Here is a 23,923-nt window from a genome sequence, read left to right on the forward strand (position 1 = left end):
TATTAGAAAATAAAATTTTTAATTAATTGAATAAATACCCAAAAATATGGGGTATTACAGTCTACCCCCCTTAAAAGAAGTTTCGACCTCGAAATATAAGACAAAAAGTCATAATCACTCCCCAAAAACGAATTAAAATCTAAAATTTGAGTCTCTGATTCAAATGCTTATGTCTAAAATGTATATAATGACTTAAAACTATGTTAAAATGCAATAATTATGGTAAAAGTGCAAAACTCTATTACATTCTACACCCCTTAAAAGGAGTTACGACCCCGTAATTCGACAACCAACCTTGGAAAACAATGCCGGATATTTCTTGCGCAGATCCGCTTCAGCTTCCCATGTTGCTTTCTCAGTCTGATGGTTTGACCATAATAATTTAACTAATCTTACATCCTTGGTCCAAGTACTTCTAACTTTACTATCAAGGATTCTTACATAATTTTCCTCGTAAGTCAAACTATCATCGAACTCAATGGTCTCAAGTTGCAGCACATGGGACACATTCGGAACATACTTCCTTAACTGAGATATACAAAAAATTGTTGACCCGACTTAAGTTATTTGGCAAATCCAACTTATATGTCACTTTCCCGAATTTCTTTAACACCTCATATGGACCCATATACTTTGGGCATAACTTTCCCCTCTTCCCGAATCGCATTATCCCTTTAATTTCATTGGAGATATTCGCAATAATACCTTCTCTCCAACCTGAAACTCTTCATCCCTCAGTTTCACATCAACATAACTCTTCTGCCGATCTTGAGCTGCCTTGATCTTTTCATAAATCACTTTCACTTGCTTCATTGTCTCTTCGAGGAACTCGGGTCCAAGCACCACAATTTCACTAATATCATTCCAGCAGACTGGACTTATACACTTCCGACCATACAAAGCCTCAAACGAAGCCATACCAATACTTACATGATGATTGTTCTTGTAGGAAAATTCTATCAAATCTCAGAAATTCTCCCATAAACCCTTATACTCCATAACACAAGATCGCAACATATCTTCTAAAGTCTAAATCGTTTGTTCTGTTTGCCCATTTTTAGCCAGATGAAAAGTTGTACTCATAACAAATTAGTTCCCAAAGCCTTCTACAAAATCTGCCAAAAGTTGAACAAGAATCGCGAATCACGATTCGAAACAATGTCCTTAGGCACACCATGACATTTCACCACCCACTTCACATATGTTTTAGCCAATTGATTCATCGACCAAGTACTCTTCATAGGTATGGAAGTTGCGGATTTCGTTAAACGATCTACCACTATCGAAATTGTATCATTTCTAGCCTTAGTCCTTGGTAATGCAGACACAAAATTCATTGATATAGAATCCCATTTTTATCTTGGAATATCCAAAGGCGGAACCTTCCCTTGCGTTCTCTTGTGCTCAAACTTGACCTTTTGGCATGTGAGACACTTAGCCACAAATTCTACTACCTCTCGCTTCATGTTTGGCCACCAGAACGTTTGCTTCATGTCCTTATAAAACTTACCACCATCTAGGTGTACAGAATAAGGTGAGCTATGAGCTTCTACTTCCATTAATTTCTGCTTCAAGTCTTCTTTATTACCTGGTATACACCACCTCCCATTGAACCGGATACTTCCATCATCAGCTATCTGAAATCCGACACCTGACCATCCTGAATCTTCTCTTTAATCTTTTCTAACTTTTAATACTTTGATTGACCCCCCTAATCTCATCATAGATGAGGGTCGAACTGACAAAGAACCCAACAATTCTTCAACACCTCCTTCTTCCAGTACCTACAATGATAGTTTCTGAAACTTGACACAAAACTGACTCGGTATCACTATTGCATTAACCGAATGACTCAACTTTCGACTCAATGCATCAGCAACAACATTAGCTTTCCCTTCATGATAACCAAGATTAGGGAAATGATAACTTAATTTGTTCAAAACTTCTGCCAAAAGGAGGGAAAATAAAATTGGAAATATTTGTGGAGGGAAGGTTAGTTTGTTATGGTGATAGACTTGTGATTTAGGAATATGATATGGGATAAGTTTATGATGAGGGGATAATGCCATTTTGTGGAAATATTTTGTGGTAATAATATAAGGATGCAGTTTGTGGTGAGATAGACACTTATAGGTAGTTAAAATAATTTGTGGAGATATGAGATAGAGATTTGGCAAAAGGTTTTTCACAAATCAAGGATGAATTTTTGAAAAAAGATAAGGAGTTTTTTGAAAAAGGATGGATGAAAATTTATGTTTTTGAAAAAAAGGATGGGAGAAATTTTATGGGGATAAGTTTATTGGGAGGATAAGAATATCCGACTTTGTCAAAAAAGAAAATATAAAAAAACCTAGGTATGATCATTCACCTAAGCTAGACTCGATAGTGATTGGACTTAAAAGAAAAGGATTGATTTTTATCTTTAGAATTAGGTGAGATTCATTTTAAGCCAAAAAGACTAATAGAACGATCATGAAGCTACGCAAACGCAAACGTGGAAAAAAATACGGAATCTACCATCCGACAACTAAATCGGCAAAAAGAAAAACACGAGATGCACAAGATGTGTTCCACGTAGCTAAGGTGCGCGTGGTGCAAGCTTGTGCGTCCGGCGCGAGAGTTGTGCGCCAGGCGCAAACTAATGCGTTTGGTGCACTGTTCCCTGACATTTTTTTGGCGATTTAGACAAGGTTTTGGCTAATTTCACATAATTTTAGGACACAACTACAGACATGACATAACAACCAATTTTTGACAGACCGTGACATAATGACGGGTTAATTAACGATCTTTTTAGGACTTTAAACGATAGCCAAAGTGGCAATAGCATAAGACGTATAAGATGCGCTACCCAATCTAATCCATGCGACACGAAGCCTATGCTTTAGGCACAGGAGCTGTGCCCCAGGTGCACTTAAATGCGTTTGGCGCATTTCCCCCGCCATGCAATTTGTCAATTCGACGAATGTTTGGACTATTATGACGATCTTTTTAGATGCGATTTTAGGTGCAATACATATCAACGTTTTGGCAAGTTAGTAATAGGCATACTCGCAACCACAATCAAACGTCACATACTATGGATGCAAAAACGTTCTCAAGCTAAAGTCAAGTTCTACATATCAACTATGTTAGGTTTAAGTTAAGGTTGAAAAGGTTCATAACTAAGAGATTGATCCCACGTTTCGTACCTTTGCATAAAAAGGTGGCCATGTGTAAGACGCACTCCAATTCTCAAGTCAGGAATAATAAAACAATGCCATGGTTTGGTAGGTTTGCTTATGACTAAGATCCAACACTATCGTTCAGGAAGCTTTCGGAAGGACTAAGCGCAAACCCCCCAAGGTGGCCTCACGCATAGATAATACGCTAATGAGGCAATATTGCTCTTATGGTGGCCTAAACAATAGCCATGAATATGAAAACAATATTTTATTCTAAGGCATAAAAAGAGGATAAATCGTATTTTTCAAGTTTCATTCACTCATTTTAAAAAAATAATTTTTTAAATCCTCCACAATAAAGTCGCCAAATTGTAGGCATGATTTTACTTCGCCTATGCGGTGTGACCTCGTATTTGATTACATCATTGTTGAGGTTTATTAAAATACGTTTTGAAGTTGCCAACAAGTCTTTAGAGGAAGACTGATAAACCTAATTGAATATTTATGAAATTTAGGGACATCTTTGGGACTTATTCAATGTAGATTTCCACGTCATGATTCCACTAATGGTCATGAACCAAAAAGTGAGTTCGGGGGTGAGGCCGTGAGGGTATGAAGTATGAACACGGTCATAATGAACCACGTTTGCCCATCGCTAGCCTATATTAAATATGGATTCATATCAAAGTTGATTGATTAAACACATAAAAAAGACTATTTTTGGTGGTATGTTATTAAGCAATCAATATTACAAGATTCCTAGCAGGTTGTCTAAATGATCTGATTAATATTAGAACAATTCCTTAGGTCTTGATTAAAAATAATAACATGTGAGTGATGAAAATGCGAATAGGACAAACATACCAATATATATAAGAATAAAAAGAAGGAAAAGGTTAGAGTATACAAAAGGAACGTGTTTTTATATTAAAGATCTATATCATGGGAAAAAAATACTAGTTAGTAACTTCAATATAAAAATAATAAGTTTATTCAAAGATCCTCAGGAATATATCGATGTGGCTTGGGTATGAGAGAATAACAACCTTTGAGAGGAGCAATCGCGAAATCTTTCCACGAACACTTAGGAAGATTTATGAAATTATGTGTTTTTGTATGCAAATACGTGTTTATATATTTATAAATATGAAAGTACTTGAGAGTATGAGAGTATGTGGGTATGAGAGAATTCGCAAGTATTCAGGCGTAAAGAGTATGTGGAAAAAGTGTCTTTGGATTCGGGAAATTGTATATAGGATATTAAAAAAAACAAAAATATAAGAATGCAGAATGCACGTCACGCAAAAAGTGTGCGTGGCGCGAGACTCCACGTGTCAGGCGCAGATGGGTGCGCTCGATGTGGCTCAGCCATGCGTTGTGCGTACGTGGTGTGCTAGGCGCACCGCTTGCCTCAGACACGCGTCACGCGCATTGCCTGCGTCAGGCACGCTTTGCGTTGATAGATGTTAATTGAGGGAAGAAGGATTTGTTTTTTTGGGAGAAACCACAATCAATGTAGTGGTTATGCCTTAAAAAATAGTTTAATATTTAATTTCATTAAAACTGGAACCAACTTCCTATATATGACTACCTTAGCCAATCATCCTTAAACTGGGTCCACGCAAAAATGGTTCATGTCATACTTAGACTCGCTACTGAAATATTGAATGTTGGGACCTATTAAAGAAAATCACTAATAGTTCAGCCCCATAACATCAATTTCTCCTAAATTATAATGGTTTTCTATATTAAAATTTTGGATAACACTATTTTACAACCATAAACATGAGTCATATTTTAAATGCATCTCAGTTTGCATTTCATTATCTTAAATACAATGATGTTCATCAAAATTTGTTAATTATAATATTTGTGTGGTGTAACAACTAGTAATATAAAATTCATCTATTGCAATAAATAAACGAGGGACAATTAGGTAATTGCTCGGCCACTTTGTGCAACACATCCCCTTCCAAAATCTACGCAAAAGATGGAATAAAAGGAAAAAGCTGCGCAAAGTAATCTCATATAAAAAGCAGCATCTCCTAATACTTTCTTCTGTTGTGCATCTGGTTGAATATCTCCCTCCAAAATTTGGCAGAAGAAATAATTAAGATGGGAGCTTACAGTAATGACGACCTTGCCTTCATTCCTTCGCACTGCTCCCCGATTTTGTCGCAGGATTTTAGTTCCTCTAAGCACATTCACGATAATCTCCATGGCAACATCTATCTTCAACCGGTATGTTCTATCTCTGCTTTTTACTCCCATTTTAGGTTTATGATTAATTCAAACATCAATGATGTTGTAAACATTATTTTCATGGTATAGTTAGCAAAAAACAAATAGTATATAAAACCACTCTCTCCGTTTCTTTCAAATTACTCACTCCATATTTGGGGGAACCAAGGTGGAAGTGATTGAAAAATTGAAAAGGTAGAAAAAGAAACTAACAATGGGTTAAAAATATTAAAGAGTGGATGATATAGGTGGAAAAAGGCACAAAGTAGATATTTTACCAATAATAGAAAAACAGGAGTGTGTAGATTAAAAAGAAATAAAAAAAAAAGTGTGTAGATTTTTAAATGGAGCCGGTGCACTCTAGGTGTATTGGGTTGGTAATTGATATTAACTTGATATAGTGAGTTTTATAGAGATATAACGCGCTTATATACGATGTAGTGGATTTTATTAATGGAAAATATATAGTCAAATTATATGCAATATAGTGGAAATTTTAATTTTAGTGTTTTAACATGTACGAAGATGTATATTGTATAGTACTCCCTCCATCCCTAAATATAGTGCCCATTTCTTTTTGGCATAAGTATTAAGAAGAAATCATGTGCAGGATCTTAGTTGTATTAAAGCATAATTAAATATAGAAGTTGGTACTTTTTTTATGAATTGTTTATTAAGAGGGAATGTGGGCCACATGGGAAAGTTGAGCGATATTATAAAAGTTGAAAGCAAAATATTATTTTAATTGGTGGACCTATACCAAATAAAGAAATGAGAAATCTATTTGTAACAAACATAAATGGAAAAATAGACACTCTATTTAGGGACGGAGAGAGTATATATCATGATACATGCTTTAACATATAAAAAGATGTAGTTTGTGCATGATATAGTGAGTGTCTGAATGACATAGTGAATTTCTGCATGATATAATGGGTGTCTGAATAATATAGATATAGTGAATTGTTCGGAAATGATGTAGTTTTTGCATGATACAATATTGTTTTCGAATAATATAGTGAATTTCTTCGTGATATAGTGAGTTTTTGAATAATATAGTGGTGTTTAAAAATGATGTAGTTACTACATGATATTGTATGTTTTCGATTGATATAGTGAGTTTTCGCATGATATAGTGGGTTTCCGCATGATATAGTGGGTTTCAGCATGATATAGTGGGTTTCTGAATGATATAGTGGATTGTTCATAAATGAACGTGCTTTTAGCCTCATGCACACTAATATTAACGTGAACCGGGTACATGCAAGTCAGATTCTAAAAAGAAACATAGAGAATATAATATATAAAAAGTTTGTATATAAAAACTCAGCATATAACCTGATTACTCGTATGTTATCATAGTGATGTTTTTGTTCTAATATACCAGTACTACTTTATTGATTAAATATACTACTTCTAGTAATGATCTCAACAAAAAATATAAAGGATGAATCTAAATTGGGCAAAGCTCAACATCGATGTATCTTGTGATCTTCTTTTATGTTCTATATTTACTTAGTGTCTGATTGCCCGGTGATTTGAAGGTTAGCAAAAACATTAATATATATATATATATTACAAAGATAGTATATTTGTGAAAATGTAGTTTATAAAAAACCCAACATATGATATGAACAAAAATATACTACTTTTTCGATTAAATATACTCTCTTTTAGATTTGAACAAAAAATGTATAGAACGGTTCTACATTGGGCAAAGCTCAATTCAAACAATAATGTAACTCGTGCTCTTTTTTTATTTATATATACTTTATATTTACTTAGTCTCTTATTGCTCTATGATTCGAAGTGCAGCTCTTTCTGAAATTCGTAGATACAGAACACTTTCAGAGGCAAGTTCACTAATTCTCACTTTTGGTTTTTCATAAACCATTCTTTTCTCTCTATGTTCTAGGTTCATCTCCCAAATAGACAAAATTTACATGTCAATTGTGACTATATTCAACAATTCTGATTATATATTAAATCGTTTATTGTCGGTTAAAACCAAAGTCTCACCTTCATTGAAGCTTATAATTCGATGATGGCAAGAGGAGCATGCTATACCTGCCGGTTGGGTGATCCTCCCACTAGAGATAGATACTTAAAAATAAAAGGAAGATTCTAACTTTAGTTTCATTAGGTTTGGCCTAATCCAAGTTTAGTGCCCTGGCTTGCTTCATGTTCCATGTTTAGTGGCTTAAGATTACGGAATGATCCAACTTTAGGGTCTTGACGGCTCACAGTGTAAAATTTCCGTCAAGGTAACTTGCGCAATTGATACTTAATGGGCTAAAATCATGTCGTCATTGTGTTGAATCATTAGAACACAATAGATGGAGTTATTGGCAAGGATCTTAAAGTTAGGGTTATTTGTGCCTATATGAATATATGATTCGATACAATGAGTAAATGACTTTTAACACATTAAATATTAAGTACACGTGGCCCTGACGGGAACATTGTCAACCCTTAGGCCACCAAAGTTGGATTGTTTTGTAAACTCAAGCCACTATATATGGAATATGGAAAGGTGCAGGCATCAAAGTTGGATTAGCCAAACCTGAGGGCACCGAATTTGGAATTTTCCTTAAAAATATATTTTTGGTTTCCGGTGTGGATTTTACTTGGCATAAATTTCTATCTTTAGTAGGTAGTTAACTCACTAGATAGATAAAGTTTTTTTTTCATGGTGAGAGTTTAGTTCAATTACGTCAATTTGATTTATTATACAATATATACATTCAAAAGGCTTATGATATGTCAATTAAGCTCATTGCGGAGATGAACTGGGCAACTGATATTGTTCTACTAATGTTCACATATTTTGGCTCCTTGTGTTGCATTCCAGGCTTCGCGATTTAAAACAACTTGGTAAGTTTTTATTACTGAAATGTTATTGTTTCTTTGATTAGTTGTATTTAAATACAATGTTGATGCTTTGATGGATTTGGTTCTCATAAATGTTGTATTTGCATTGATACCTGCCCATGGTTCTTACATATGCACCTTTCACTGTGTATTGAAAGACCGTTGCTTAGCCAATGAGCTGAGTTTATTGACCTTAGCTCTAGCACAATGTTGCTAGTAAGTTTGTATACCCTTTGACAGTGATGCGAATATTGCTTTGTTTTGTTTAATTTTATGCAGAACTATGTTTAAGAACCAAAAGTAATGATAGAGAAGATTCACTGTCTAGAAATAAACATCGCATTCCGATGCTTCAAGGTCCCATGAGAATCTCAATACTAAGTTCAAATCTTGCGTAAACATTTATTAACTTTGTAGCTTGTAGTCGGGCAACCATCAAGTTTGTATAAAAATTTTAGTTAGCAGGAGGTTTTTATACATTGAGCCTGGAAAATCTTACAATACTAAATACAACTATACTACGACAAAGGCTGAAGATTATACACTAGTGTAACTATAAAAAATTAAAAAATTTCAGACAACTAAAGGTAACTAATGCATTGCTTCTTGTCTTCTGTTCTATAAACAGTTCCCTATTTGACTGGAATCCTATGATGTCCATCAGTCACTTAGAAAACAGATGCAGCTACTGCGGTCCACTCTTGAATTACACATCATCATGTTGGCATCTATTTTCTTAAGCCAAGAGCCATTTATGTTCGAACTTACCACAATTAACGTTCTAATGTCCTGGAGAGTCCCATGAAAGGAGGTGACTTAGGTTAGCCCATTGAGTGAAATTCAAATTGCTGCCATTAAGTAGTTTTGATTGTTAGCAGCATCTTTGTTTTACCTGGCTCAAGTTGGCTTGAGATTTATGGACTTGGGATCCTTAGGGATGATAGCCAAACTCATAAAAGAAATCAAAATGGATCAAAATGAAGCTTGTAAACTACTTTACTAACTAAAACATATGAGTTTATCTGGGTTTCAAATTAATTCTTAACCTTCAAGTTGGTGGTAGGATTATCCATGGATCTGCTTAATTACTCTGTGTTCTTTTGTAATAAGTTGGATACCAAGAAAGCTCAAACACACACAACAATGGCAGAATATAAACTAGAGTAATATTGATTGACTGTTAATGAAGAAAACAAGATAGTTCAAGGTTTCCGTGAGGCCAAGATCTCTCCCAAAGGTAATAAGACTAACACACTTTTCTGGATGATTTATTTATTACATCACTCTAACTCTCTATTTATAGCCAAAAAATATGCTCCTTTCTGTCCTAACTCACGTGATTTGTGACACCTCATACCCCTCTGATGGCAGAATATTTGTCTCTGATATTCTCTGATTATGCTCTGACCATCAGGTGATTTCATTCCCTTCCCTTGTGCTCTTAGTGCCACGTCTAGCATGGGTCAGCAGAATTGGAGGCCTTGGATGGTTTGTTGCAGTTTTGTAAGTGACACACACACACACTCACATATAGTAATCTCATCTTTCTTGCATGATTGGTACTCTTCTTTAAGACACCAGTAGTACAGACAAAGTGGATCTAGTACTTTTGGTCTTCAATTCGGGATTATAAGGATCCAAGTGGGTAGTATATTCCTTAAACATGGAGCATACCGTACAAAATTCTTTGCAGCAAATTTGCACCAGACCTCTCAATTTCTGGCTTGTTTACGACTGTTTGTGCTTGTGTACCTTACATCTTCCTAATGATAAAATTTGCAGCATCTTTAGTAGGCACTGTTTTTTGATGCACTATTATGTCCAAGTCTTTACTACACCTCTTAAAAGGAGTTCATTTTTGTTACAGGTGCAGCTCACATGGTATTTCCTGGGGCTGTTCATTCAAGATTTGAGCACTCTTTGGGAGTGTATTGGCTTGCTTCCCAAGCAGTCCATGTACTTCATAATCATCATGTATGTACTTTTAGATTCATATTGTATCCGTGATGATCTTCAGGATATTATATTTAACTTTTAATTTTTCAGCGCATGGAGCTTGATATTGACAACTTTGACATGACGACAGTAAAACTTGCTGGTAAGCAGTCTCATGTTTGCAGAGAAATAAGTTCTGTAGAATGCCTTCCCCCTCTTTCCATCCTACCAGATCTTTTTTTACTTTCATCAGGTCTCTTACATGATGTGGGGCATGGGCCTTTCAGTCATTTGTTTGAAAGTGAGTTTCTACCACGAGTTCTGGAGGGTTCTAAATGGTAAGATTCTTTTGTTAGTTTTCTTCTGCATGAAAGAAACATGTATCATTATGATCACTGCCATAGAATCATTGAAGGAACATTCTGTGTGGGCGTTACATGAAGTATTGAGGTCATGACTGCGATTGGATAATTTTTGGACTTTACACTACTAAGAACCTAGTGATTTTTGTATCTTTTGTAACTCTAATTTGAAAAACTCGCCTTCTCAAATTTCTCTTTCCTTTTGTTTGAAAACACAGGTTTCAAACATCTTTAAAGGTTAAAAAAGTCAAGATATTTTCTATGTGATATGTGTTTATATGACTTTGATTTTGCAATAATTTTAACACTTTTCCTTTTGGTCTGTTTTAATGAGTTCAAACTTTTCGTATTTTTGTAAGTGGTTTCTGTTTATATCTCTCTTCATCACGTAGGAATAATTTGCATCTCTCCCTTTATCACGTGGGATTCCTCATTAAGTGTGTCATTTTTCCATGTTAAATTTGTTGCATATTGGGAGTATCAATGAATGTGATTGGCTTTACTGAACAAATTATAATGATTGTGGTTGTAGTATAATTGTTAATATGAATATTGTGGTACAATTTAAGGAACCATTTTGCTAATGGACTTGCGAAACGACTAGTTGAACTTTTTTGGCATGGTGGTTGCTATGCTGCGCTTGTCTCGTTTACTTAAAACTTGAAATGGCAGGTTGTGCAGAACTATCCGGAAACCTGCAAAATTATATCAAAACTGAAAGAATAGATCCAATAGCAGACCTGACTAGCTATTAGGGTCCACAAATTGAAAATTGATTTCAGATTGGGTATGTGATCCGAAGATTTGGGTAATACGTACGAGTTCAGTAAATAATTTCAGGTACCCAAACCCAATTTGAAATACAATATATAACTAAATGCGATATGGATACGTTTCTACTCTGTAAATACTCACATGTAAATGCGATTGATATTATATAAAATGCTATTGATATTTAGAACTATCAACAGAAATATCATAATTTTTTATGTATTCTTCTTTTGAGTGCTATTTAAGAGAATTTTCTTATAGTTTGCAATTATTTTATAGCTAAATAAAAATTAAGCTATAATGTTAAAACATGAATCTAATAAGATAAAGGTACCAGAAATTTTGGGTACCTGAAATACTGAACTGGAGTTTCAGGTTGTAATGAACCAACTTGAATAGATAATAACTCAAGAAAGAGGGAAACTTTTAGAGGGAAAGGACTAATGTATTACTGAAAACAAGGCTACAATTTCCACAGCTTTCAAGGAGCTGGGTTCCTCCCAATACAAGCCAAAGCTCAGTAATTTTGTGCATACCTTTCTCATCCTGCCCTACCTCTACTTATAGGCTAGTCCTAGGAATATTCTTCTAATAACAGCATTATTCAATCAAAAAGGACAAAATACTGAAATAGACAAACAGCCGAGTTGCCAATCATTTCCCCATCATTTCCAGCTCACTGAATTCTTCTAGAACCTCCTTCTCTACTGATCTCCGGAATTGCCCTTGGGTCTCCTTGCATATGTGAACCTTAGTGGAGGCAATAGGCATAGGTGTATTCATGACACAGGTATTGTTGTATTAGGTTTTGATATCATTTTTTGGTAATATAGTGTAAGGGCATCTGATCCAAGATTTTGGGTCTGCTACCTGACCTGTGCTCAGCCCACCTAAGCAACCACGATCTACTTCTGCTTGGATTTGGTTTGGTCAGTTGTAGTGGCATATTGAAGAGAGAGTGATGCTAATGAAGGTAGTATTTACTTTGGGAATTGGCTGGGACAGAAAAAGCATTTTCTGGCTATTCTTTGCTTCAGTGCTTTATAGGTTGAGATGCTGAGAAGGATTTTATTAACATCATTTTGCGCTGAGTTGGCTCTATATTATTACCTTTCCTATTTTATGTTCATCTATTATCTTTTCCCTTTTTTTCAATTTTTCCATGAAAAATTGTTGGGAAGATTGAAGGTGAGAGAGTTGATGACAAAAAAAAAGCCTTCAGTTCCAGTTTAGGAACATGGGAGCGGGTTGATAGCTTGATATGTGTCTTCTAAGAGAGGAGGTGGAAGTTGGAGTTGTTTGAGGGAGGATTTTATTTTGCCTCTTTAACTTTTGTGCCGGTGCTATCTTAGAATTGAATAATTATATCATCGGTAGTTGAGAATTGAGGTTTAGATATCTGGCAATATCAGATTTGAAACTTTGGAACTAATCACTTTAGGTGCTTGTCTCACTTCGCTGTGAGATATGGAGATCACTATCAAACATTCTTCATGCTGCAGTTCCTATGATCTGTTCTTTAGGATATTTAGTCATATCTTCTCTATTTGAACTTCCATTGCTTTATTCTTCATCTTTCTGAGCTCTAATGATTTCGGATTAAAAGGCTGAAGGGAATAACCTAACATATTTGCCGCCTGTGTTACGGTTATGAGGAGATTGTTTTTTTTTTTTTTTTCATAATTTGTTTCCAAGTTCATGTTTACTATCATCAGAAAGTGAAAAAAACTGCCACTGAAAATGTCAATTGCACCAAAAGAAAATCTCCGTTGTACCTTCTGGTTTGTTTTGCTGGTCATTTGTGGTTGTCTATTATTCTCATTCAAGTTTACTGATTCTTAGGCTTGATCTTACCTCGTAATTGCACATTTTAGGTGCCATGAGGAAATGTCAGTGAGGGTGATTGACCACATTGTTGATGAGCATTGCATCGATATTGACTCTCAGATTATTCAAAGAGTGAAAGTAAGCTGTTTTTTCTGCATTTTGTTTCACATGTTTTGTTTCATAGATTTCTTTGCTTTGTTCAATAGATTGAATTGCCTCTCGGTCTAGAATTCATATATTTTAGGATTCTCAGTGGTTCATTGCAGGGCCATGCTAAACAAACATACTTCAGGTTCGTTTAAGAATCTCCATGGTTTAAGATGTATTATTTTCTCTTGTTGCTTTTGGTGAATGCTGACCATAGTATTTGTACTAGTATCAGCCTATTTTTTTTGTAAGAAAAATGCTATGTTAATTCCAATGCATAAGGGCTACAATTTTTTTTTAGAAATTGCAGTTTTCAACTGCTGAAGCACGCTAGTGTGGAAGTTACGTCAGCGTATTTCATAATCATAGACTATTTGGTCCCTTTGTCTAACATTATTTAAGGATATTGGATGTGGATGAGAATAAATTAACGCAAGGATGGGAACTATCTAAGAATAAGCAAGCATTGTTTAAAGACAGTAGTCTTGCTAGACCTTAAGGCTAAAGAGAGCTCCTAGAGTTTAAATCAAAAACAATAGCACACAAGGGAAAGGTGCTACCTGAAGATATTAAATACTAAAAATTATTTGAACTGTAATGCTGTCTTAGAAAAAGTCCTATACTGTTTGGGTAATTTCAAAACGAATACTTTCTTAATGCAGTGCATCCAGAAAAGTGTAGTTGATATGCGCTGGAATATAAAGTTTGTCCCTTTTCCTTTAATGGGTTCCATTGTCGACTTGTGAGAATTAATCGCTAATATAAATTGTTCTTTGGCAAGGTATGTAAAGCACAATTTGCTTCTTTAATTTCGTTTAATTCTAGACTGCAGCTGTTAGCTTGTCAGGTAAAACTATGACTAATGCATCTGACATTGAACCTCAATTTTGGTTTGCTGATTTCTTGGAGGTTGGACTTGAACCGAAAAATAATACTACTTGCTATTTTATTGTGCTGTTTGTAGCTAGCTTATGCTTCCATTTAGTATTTGACTTTTTCCTTTTGAAAGATGGTAAAAGTTAGCCAAATCTGAACAACAGTATGTTAAAGTTTAGTTTTACTTTGGATCTTGTGGTGATTTAAGTAATCCAATTGCATCGCTTTTCATATTACAGATGATTAGTTTGTTTTTGAAGGTAATCAATATATTATATTGATACCAAATGTGTGAAGTACAGCAAATATTTGGAATTTGACGAATCCTTCAGCAACTCTTTTTCTTTCACCCTCTTTTTGTGCCAATCATGCATACATTAGATAGAGATAGATCTGCAGATGCCTTCAGTTAGTGCTTCATAGAGAGCCAAGTAGATAAATTCTTTGCCACAAAAAAACTTGGTAAGAAATTCAAAAACAAAATCTCCCATCTATCCCATTTCAACCAAAACACCCACAAAGTGCTGCGTGGAACACCACAGGATCTGGCTCTTATCCCTTGGAAACATTGTTAGAGTCTTAGAGACTTGCGGATGCATCAAGATGGTAGACAGACTAATTCACACCAAACTGGGCAAAGCTACAACCTAAAAGAGCTTAAGCCACAAAAAAATAGCAAACTGAGTACTGACAATGAAAATAAACGGCTTCCAGTATCATTGAATGTTGAAGCACATTTTATACACATCAGGAACAAAGGGCCCTGTGATGTGGGAGTGTAAGCCGCAGTTCATTTTTTTGTTGCGTTTAGAAAGTTAATCTTTCCGATAGTGAAATAAAATTTATTGCAATCCTTGTGCATATATTCAATAAGTTAAAATTGGAATACTGCCATATATCTTACCGTACCTTCATTTGTTTTTATGGCCTTTGCAGGAGATGATACTTGCTAGCTCTGAATTTGCATTACCAAAAGTGAGTTCTTCACCCAATTTTACCTCCCCCCCCCCCTCTCTCCCAATAAAAATAAGGATGTAAATTTTAAAGACGGGGGGTGGGTGGGTGGGTGGGGACGTGTAACATGATTCCCATATGCTCCATTCCTCTCATCTCTAATTGCTTTCATTATATACAACTTGTTTACTGTATCTAAATCCTTTCTGTCTACACCTATTTCTCATTGCATACAGAGCTCAAGAGAGAAGTATTTTTTGTACGACATTGTTGCCAATGGGCGCAATGGTGTAGATGTCGACAAGTAAGTGATTTTGGTGTGAGATTATTTGTATATAACGTAGCCTGAACTTGTGCATAAGCTCATTGGCGCCACTTGGGTTTTGTATTTTGTAGGTTTGATTACATTGTTCGTGACTCGCGAGCGTGTGGTTTAGGATGTAACTTTGCATCCAACAGGTTATTAAAAACATTATAGCTAATTCTGCAGAATAAATTCAGAGGACAAAAAAGAAGTATGCTTGATAACTTGTTTTAAATATGGAGTATCTTAGCTGTACATTGTATATTCTTCACTTTAGAAGTTAAGAATTTGCTATGGGAGAGTTCTTTACCAATATTTTAAGCATGATAGTGGAAAACATGTCATGGGTCCTGCTAATTTTCTTATTGACTGCAGATTAATGGAGCAAATGCGGGTATTGGGTGATGAAATATGTTATCCTGCCAAAGATTGTGAGCAGTAGCTGGATTTTAATGAATTTTAGTCTTCTTTTTTTTTTTTTTTTAGTATGACCTGTCAGTAGTGATTGTTTCTGCTTACTTTTGGTCATTTTATTAGATCTTACTGTTTACAAGTTATTTTCGGCTCGTGCTGATCTCTATAGGACAGTTTACACGCATCCAAAAGTGAAGGTAAATTTCGAAGTTTTCATCTCATACTCCCACTTCAATTTTCGATTATTTGTTACCTTTATGGTCACATAATGCAGGCTGTTGAGCTCATGATTGCGGATGCCCTTGTTAAAGCAAATTCGTATTTAGAAATATCTTCTTGCATCCAAGAGCCATCTGAATATTGGAAGGTTTGATGACACAACAACTTTATTTATACTTATGAAGCTTAATATATATTTACCTATCCGTTTAAATCCACAATGCAGTTAGATGACACAATAATTAAAACAATCGAGACCGCACCTGATCCAGAACTGAAGGAAGCTAAGGATTTGATAAGGCGCATTAGGAGGAGAGATTTATATCAGGTATTCCACTTATTGGATTCTCAGTTGGCAAAAGATAAGAAAGATGAAGAGGACTTTTTTTGCCTAATGTCTGAGTAGATATGCTCTTGATTCATGTCACAAATATAAGCTACCTCGAGGGAACCATAAGCTGTTTTTTTAGGCTACCGTTTTTTATTTCTGTGGCAGTTCTGCAACGAGTTTGCTGTTCCCAGGGACAAATTAGAACATTTTAAAAAAGTTACCCCTCAAGATATTATATGTTCGCAGGTTAGAAATCCATTCTCTTGTGCGCATTTAAATTAATTTTGGGTTGCATATCTCAATATTGTGTGCATATTAAAAATTGTTTTCTTCTACTAATTACTGTATCTAATCAGAAATGTTGTGGGGTGACCCTAAAAGAAGATGACATTGCTGTGAGCAATGTCAGGATAGATTTGACTCGTGGAACGCTTAATCCTCTTGAGCAGTAAGTAACAGATGGAGAAGACTGGTTTATGTTGTTTTTGATTCTGTTCCTAGTCAATGTTTTTTACATGCTCGTATCTCACAATCTTTTCCTTTTCCCTTTTTGCTCTCTTCAGCATCAGATTTTTCCAGGTACTGTATTACTGTTCTTTTCTCTATCTTTCGTTCTTTCTTTCTTTTTTGATAACTGAACTTCTATACGTCGCCCAACAATTACTTAAAATCGCCCAAAAAAAATAATGAAATTACATTTATAACCTTCCTTATTTTTTTCTTAAATCAACACCATCCACTCCACCTCCTGCCTTCCACCACCACCATCTCCCTCACCTCCTGCCTTCCACCACCACCACCCACGCACCTCACTCCTCCACTGAAATTACCCCTCTCTCTCTCCTTCATTGTCTCTCCTTCACTGTTTACGTACCACCACCCTCACCCAGCGTGACGTCGCAGCCACCTCGCACACTGCACGATTTTTTTTTTTTAATTGTAGAACGTCCTGGCCGGACGATCGCCCCATGGGCTGAACGTCCTGTCGGGACGTTCTACAATTTAATAAAAATTCGTGCGAGGTGGCTGCGTAGTCGTGGCACCACGGCTTCGCGAAGCTCCAACAATGGCGAACGAAGAGGAGAGAATTCTGGAAACTCAATTAGAGCTCCAATTACACGAACAAAAGGAATCCTTTTCTGCTATTGAACTCAAAGAGAATTCTGTTTAGTTTGGAGGATTGATTGTGCGGCGACGGTGATAGTGGGCAGGTACGTGGTGGTGGGGTGGTGGGGAAAAGAGAAGGTGAAATGGCAGAAGGTTGGTGGTGGTGGGGTGGTGGGTAGTGTAGAAAAGAGGAAAGGGTAAATTGGGCTATAAAAATATATTTTGGGCGATTTTAAGTAATTTATGGGCGATGTTTAACAATCCCCTTTTGATAAATATGCTCACAACAATGTAAGGTCACTTTATTAACTTCAAGACATTGGCGGAATACTTTTGCTCTGATTATGTTATGCTGGAATTTTTTGCATTCTTTTTTTTTTTTTTTTTGCAATTCAAAGTTTTTATTGACTACCAAAGAAAAAAGAGGGGTACACCTATAGGCACAACAGCCCCAACAACAGTTCTTGCAGCCAAGAACTTTATTAGAATGCAACAGAAACTAGCTAAAGGAAGAAATAAGCATGTCTCTCATAGTATCTGTGAATCTACAAGCAACTTTAAATACAATTTCCTGAACAATAGATCAGGACTCTAAGCAGTTCTTCCAAGCACTACAGAATTGCGTGGCATCCAAAGAGCATTACTCTGTTTCAGCAAAGAGAATCCCCTGCAACTGAGCCTTGTGATTCCTGCTCCTACATTTGTTTTTTATAATCTGAATCTTTGCTGTCCAGATATCTGCTCCAGGTTGAGTGAGAGTATTGACAAACAAAGAAAAGGTGCTCTACTGTTTTATTTCCAGATTGACAAAGGACACAACTCTGATCAAAACCAAGCCCCAAGCAGCCAACCTATCTTTTGTATCTAACGTTCCATGTAACTCATCTACAAAATAAAAAGAGCTTAAGGACTTGCAGTATTGTTACAAATTAACTTCCTCCAAGGCACTTTTGCTTTAGCATCCCTCAGGTGCTCATACAGTTTCTTGATAGAAAAGGAAGGAGTGTTTAAATCATAATTGACAGCTGCTAACACTTCTCTACTTAAAATCTTCTGCATAGTCCATGAGAGCGCCCTTTAGGAATATCAAACAAGGTAGGATCAGCTTGTTTGATATTGATAAGAGTGCAGCCACTTAATCCATAATCTATCTTGTTTTTGGGATAAAGCCCAAAAATGCTTAGCAATTGCAGCATGATTCCAAACAGTAAGCTCTTTGAAGTCCACCAACCACAAATCTTTGGATTGCTCATATAATCCCAAGCTATAGTTGCTTTTTTTGAAGCTCCCTCATTTCCAGTCCAAAGAAAGAGCCCCTGCAAAATACAAGCAGTCTGAATGTCTTTGAGAAGCTTTTTAGGCATGACAAAGATTTGGCACTAATAAAATTGAAGCTTTGCAAAATAGAGTTGAAAAGCTGATCTCTGCCAGCATAAGAGAGTTGCTTAGCTGACCATGATGTTTTTTACTCTAGCATTCACCTTATCCAGTAGGGGTTTACATTCATTGAAAAGGAATTTTCTATTTGTGAGGGGCACTCCTAAGCACTTGAAGGGAAAAGTACCAACTGGAATTTGAACTAGCAGAAGATCAGCCTCAGTCTGAGAAATTGCCAAATAGATATCACTCTTGGTTAGATTAGCAACAAGACCCGAGGCTTGAAAGAACTTTGTGAAGGGTTCAAACATAAGTTGCAAGGAGCTATGATCTGCTCTTGCAAAGAGGAGCAGGTCATATGCAAACATCAAATGGGTGATTCCAAGCCTTGCATGTAAATTGAAATCAGGTATAGTTTTGAGATGACCAAGGCATCGGGAAAGATACTCCATTCCCAAGGCAAAGAGAAAGGGTAAGAGTGTATCACCTTGTCCCAATCCCTTCTTGGCAGGAAAAGGGGTCCTAAGAAGACCATTAACCACAATAGAATAAGAAACAGTGGTGACACAGCTCAGAATCATAAACACTTGATGAAGAAAAGGCCACTCCACTGAGTGATAGGCTTTCTTCAAGTCTACTTTAAGCATGCATATGGGAGAGACATTTTTCCGTGTTTGACCTTGATTAGCTTTGTAGCCAACAGAATATTATTAGAGATATTTCTCCCATGAATAAACCAGCTTGACCAAGATCCACTATTTCACTCATCATAGTTTGCACTGTGCAGCAGGCAATGAGCCTGAATTCCCTCACATAAGTGGAGTTGGGCACCTTGGGTACAAGTGTAACCAAAGTACAATTAGCTGCAGGTAAGATAAAACCGGAGTCAAAGAATTCCTTCACAGCAGCAACCACGTCAGCATGGAGAATAGACCATCTTTTCTTATAGAAATTGCTGTTAAAGCCATCTATGCCTGGTGCTTTATCATCAACAATACCTTTTTCTTCAAGTTCCTGCTTAGCAATCTTAAGCTTTTACCACACCATTTACGTAGCAGATCCATTCAAAGAAGGCTTTAATTGCAGCTTGAATCTCTGTGAGTAATAGAGCCTGCAGCAGGATAACGTGGAACAAGACGAGTTACTGTTTCATTGGTTTTCGCCTTATCCAACTTATTTCCTGCTGTATTGGCTGCTGATCTCAACGTAACAGTCCTATCCGAAACTGTTTCAGTAGGAATTCTTCCTCCCATTGCGAATGGTGCACGTTAGCAAACCCTAATCGTGCATCAGAATCGCCAATGAGAGAGGAAAAATAATGTCTTGACATTTGATATAGGTACGAAAAATTATTCGCAATTTATAAACTAAAAAATGTATTGTAATGGAGTCCATTTAGGTGGATCTTTTAGTGCTTCCTCCTTGATCCATCCCGTACTAATTTTTTACTCGCCTACAGCTAAATGATTTTGAGGCATATAAATGACTGAATAGACAGAAGAGATTTAAGTATCCATATTTAAGATGGAAGACGGAATGAGATTATGAATAACAATAGAATAACTAGGGCTTCTTTTATCCGTGTGCATAACTTTGAAACGAACATTATTAGAACGGAGTAGCCATAACTTGTGTGGATGTATTATGCAACAAACACTGGCACATGTATTACAAGCCACTAGTTTCTAGCTTTAGACAGCATTTAACCTCAGATTACATGTTTGTGTTTGAGTTGCCAGATCTGTGAGTTTTAAGCTAAACTTAACTGTGGAGCCGACTTGTCTAAATTTGCACCTACAGTCTGCTTCAGCTGCTTTATATCTTCTTATATCCCACTAATCGCTGCAAACACGGGTCAGTGAGCATACAGTCGCTAACTTACACCCATTCACAGTCTAGACCCTGCTCCTGGTGTGTTGCACAGATGTAAACTTGTTCCACTGCTACCATGATCAACCTAGATTTAAAAAAGACAGTTTGCTGGTCCTTTATGGACCTGATTATGGTGAAAAATGCAACTACCAAAATAATCATTTTTTGTACAGCTAGGCTTGTTTTTTTTCATCTCCACTGATGCACATATCTGTGCAACCTCTTTTCTTTCTCAGGATTATCATAGTAGCTCAAAGTTCTCAATACCAGATGAACGCATAAGCCACTTGCTGCCTGCATGTTATCAAGACATGATAGTGAGGGTCTATTCAAAAAAACCCGGTTTAGTATGTCATTACCCTTTCGCATCATTGCACCTCTGGTTCCTTTTCACTTTTTCTCCATTATTCTTTTTGTCATGAATAGGAACATGGATTTACTATTTAACTGTATTTTTAATCAGGTACATGCAATATATGAGGCGTTTGAGAACTTTCAGCTGAAGACTTACGGTACTAAAGCACAAGTATACGAGACAATGGAGAAGAAAAGGCGCAGGTTATGAGTATCTCCAGCCCCTAGTCGTTTGTGCGTACAGTGCTGCTGTACCTGCCATTTCTTGTGATCACTGGGGTAGATAAATGCAGGTTCACAAACCAGATAACGTCCCATCCTACTTCCTCCACGTCCAATATGTTGGATAATTTAGAGTATTTGGTTGATTAAGTTCATGTAACGTATAACTTGAATAACTGGGTTATGGTGTCGTTGTTCAAGTTACGTTAATTATTCACGTGGATTGTTTATGGTATAGTAAACAATAAAGAAATACATTAATCTGGGCAGAATTATCGTCGCGAATTACCACCATTGTCGTGGCTCGCATAGGCAGAAGCTTGGGAGAAGCTTGTGGCTCGCGACAGGCTCAGGAACTCAAGGCTGGACAGGAGCTTGGCAGAAGCATGGTCTCGACTCGCGACCACTGTCGCGACTCGCGACAGGCTTGCTCGCGACTCGCGAGCTTTGTCGCGGCTCGCGACAGGCTACTGTTTTGCGTGGCTTTGTGCGTGTTCAGCGGTTTCTTGAAGGTTTTTCTATTGCGTGTATAAGTGTGATAATAATACCACAGATGAAGGAGGAGTTTTCAGAATATTATTCTCTCTAAAAAGCACTCTCTATCAAGTTTGAGAACATTGATCATCAAACACAAAATCATAAAAACTTATTCTCATTTTTAACAAGATTCATACGAGCGTGACTCTTGTTGTTCTTCTTTGTATCTCGAAATTGAATTCCGTGCAACCCGTGCTTCGTATAGGGTCGGAATATCACTTTTGGGAAAGTGTCTACACACGCCTAGAAGATTCGTTATTCATAGTATTCATCTTCTTCACCCTTTCTCTAGTTCTAACACAATCAATGTAGAGTAAACAAAGAAAAGCTGATAGGTGAATAAGGTCATAGCAATGCGTGCAGCATCTGTAGATCAATTGATCTTCTATTATCGTGTTCACTAAAAAACAAATAATTGGGTATCTAAGAGTGTAATTATTTTGTCGTCTAAGATAAGGTGAAGATAGATTACTTTGTTCATGTTCGACTCACTATGACACCAGATATAATAAGTATGTTGAATTTTATTACACAGGTTTCCAATAATAAAGTTCTAGCGTAGTTAAGTACAAGAACTTCTATCAAAAAAAAAGTATAGGAACGTGATGCCCTTAGCGGAATGGCGGAAAAACTATATTTCTAACATTCAAACAACGAAGTTGTCGTACTTAATACTTATCGATACTAAACAATAACATTAATACCTCTTGAAGTGTGAAGTACTTCAGCACCAAGTATGAAGCTCGAGGACTGTAAATTTAGCCAGTGATGTCAGAAATAGACCCGATCGACGGGTCAACCTGATATTGAATCGACTTGAACTTGGTCTGATCTTTAAGGGTCAATCTCAGACCTGATCTATACGTGACTTGAGATTGACCAGACTTGACCAGCACCCAACAAGATTATATCAGACACACCCGCATTCAAACCCAAACCTGACTGTAACCTAACTCGATATTAACCCAAAACTTGATTAGACCCAGTAAAAACTCGGTTCAACCTAATTTGTTTATGATCGACCCAAAATTCAAATGGAATTCGATTGAACTAGATAAAGTCATTTAAATATGTTAATTTTTCTTTTGGATTGACTTGTAAATGGGACGACCTAGACCTATCCGGTATTTCTGATACACGGACATGCGTGTAGTTAAAATATCGGCCCATGTTCCGACTCGGGAAGATAGGGTACTTGGTTCTCGGGTACCATATTTTCCCGGGTCGGATCACAGGGTACCCGAAAAATATATTCACCGTTGTTCATTTTTCTTTTATCCACTGCCTTGATGCCATGAATTACATCCATTGACTTCTGCTAGTGGGTCACAAAAAAACATTAGGTTGGGAACTCTTGCATCCATGTTACCTGACACTTATACGTGCTTCAAATTCATGTCTAAATAGATCGTATTTTCGTCTGAAGTATTGTCAAATTACCAATATGCATGTCGGGAAGCAGTGCGCTAAATGCATTTATTGGCGTCTGGCGCACCGTTCCTATGCCAGACGCACAGCCTGTGCGCCGCGCGAATTCAGTTGTGTGGCTCGCAGTCTATTCACCCCATGTTTATTATTGGTTTGACCTTTGTTCCAGGTCGAAAAAAACAGGAGGGTCCATCAATTTGCAAGTAAATGTTGGTCTATCAAAATTATTTTTATCATTATGTCAGTCATAGTGTCCTGGAATCATGTCGAATTTGCCAAAACATTGCCTAAATTGCCATAACAACGTGTGCGAGAACAGTACGCTAAACGAATGGAGATACACATAATGCACTAATTTTGCGCCAGTCGCATGATACCGCGCCACGCACACCTTTGCTGCATGGCACACTGGTTGTGCATCTCACATTTGTTTTTTTTACCAATTTAGACAATGTGGTGGCTGATTCCGCATTATTTTTCCCATCTGCATGCATTAGAATTATTGACCGTGCTACTAATTTCATAAATAAAAAAAACAGTCTTTTTCTTTATTTTGAGTCTCACTATCATTAGGTCTCATTTATTTTTCCTTTTGGAGAAAGTCGGATAT

General features: G+C 36.6%; 1 protein-coding gene across 4 annotated transcripts; it reads left to right on the forward strand.

The window, feature by feature from the left end:
• The first annotated feature begins 5,132 nt into the window (after positions 1-5,132).
• Positions 5,133-22,415, forward strand: LOC104907653 (uncharacterized). 4 transcript variants are annotated; one of them, XM_010696611.4, is made up of 19 exons: positions 5,133-5,405; positions 7,221-7,258; positions 8,257-8,279; positions 10,144-10,250; positions 10,323-10,374; positions 10,465-10,549; positions 13,219-13,309; positions 15,131-15,169; positions 15,385-15,452; positions 15,545-15,607; positions 15,828-15,883; positions 15,990-16,063; positions 16,141-16,233; positions 16,312-16,413; positions 16,582-16,662; positions 16,773-16,864; positions 16,980-16,995; positions 21,009-21,119; positions 21,236-22,415. In XM_010696611.4, the coding sequence occupies exons 1-19, from the start codon at positions 5,280-5,282 to the stop codon at positions 21,335-21,337; spliced, it is 1,419 nt and encodes a 472-aa protein (XP_010694913.1). In that variant the 5' UTR covers positions 5,133-5,279; the 3' UTR covers positions 21,338-22,415. The 4 variants fall into 4 exon arrangements, with proteins under 4 accessions (XP_010694913.1, XP_048498926.1, XP_048498927.1 ...); XM_048642969.2 differs by having other exon boundaries at positions 5,146-5,405; positions 7,216-7,258; XM_048642970.2 differs by lacking the exons at positions 5,133-5,405; positions 7,221-7,258; positions 8,257-8,279 and adding exons at positions 8,286-9,513; positions 9,691-9,779.
• Positions 22,416-23,923: the final 1,508 nt, after the last annotated feature.

Source organism: Beta vulgaris, chromosome 4 (genome assembly GCF_026745355.1).
Source record: "Beta vulgaris subsp. vulgaris cultivar EL10 chromosome 4, EL10.2, whole genome shotgun sequence".
Lineage (NCBI taxonomy): Eukaryota > Viridiplantae > Streptophyta > Magnoliopsida > Caryophyllales > Amaranthaceae > Beta > Beta vulgaris.

Coding starts and splice junctions, on each gene's coding strand:
- LOC104907653 (XM_010696611.4), top strand. CDS start 5,280: ATGGGAGCTTACAGTAATGACGACCTTGCCTTCATTCCTTCGCACTGC. Junction 10,375..10,464: donor GACGACAGTAAAACTTGCTG/GTAAGCAGTCTC, acceptor TACTTTCATCAG/GTCTCTTACATGATGTGGGG. Junction 13,310..15,130: donor AGATTATTCAAAGAGTGAAA/GTAAGCTGTTTT, acceptor TGGCCTTTGCAG/GAGATGATACTTGCTAGCTC.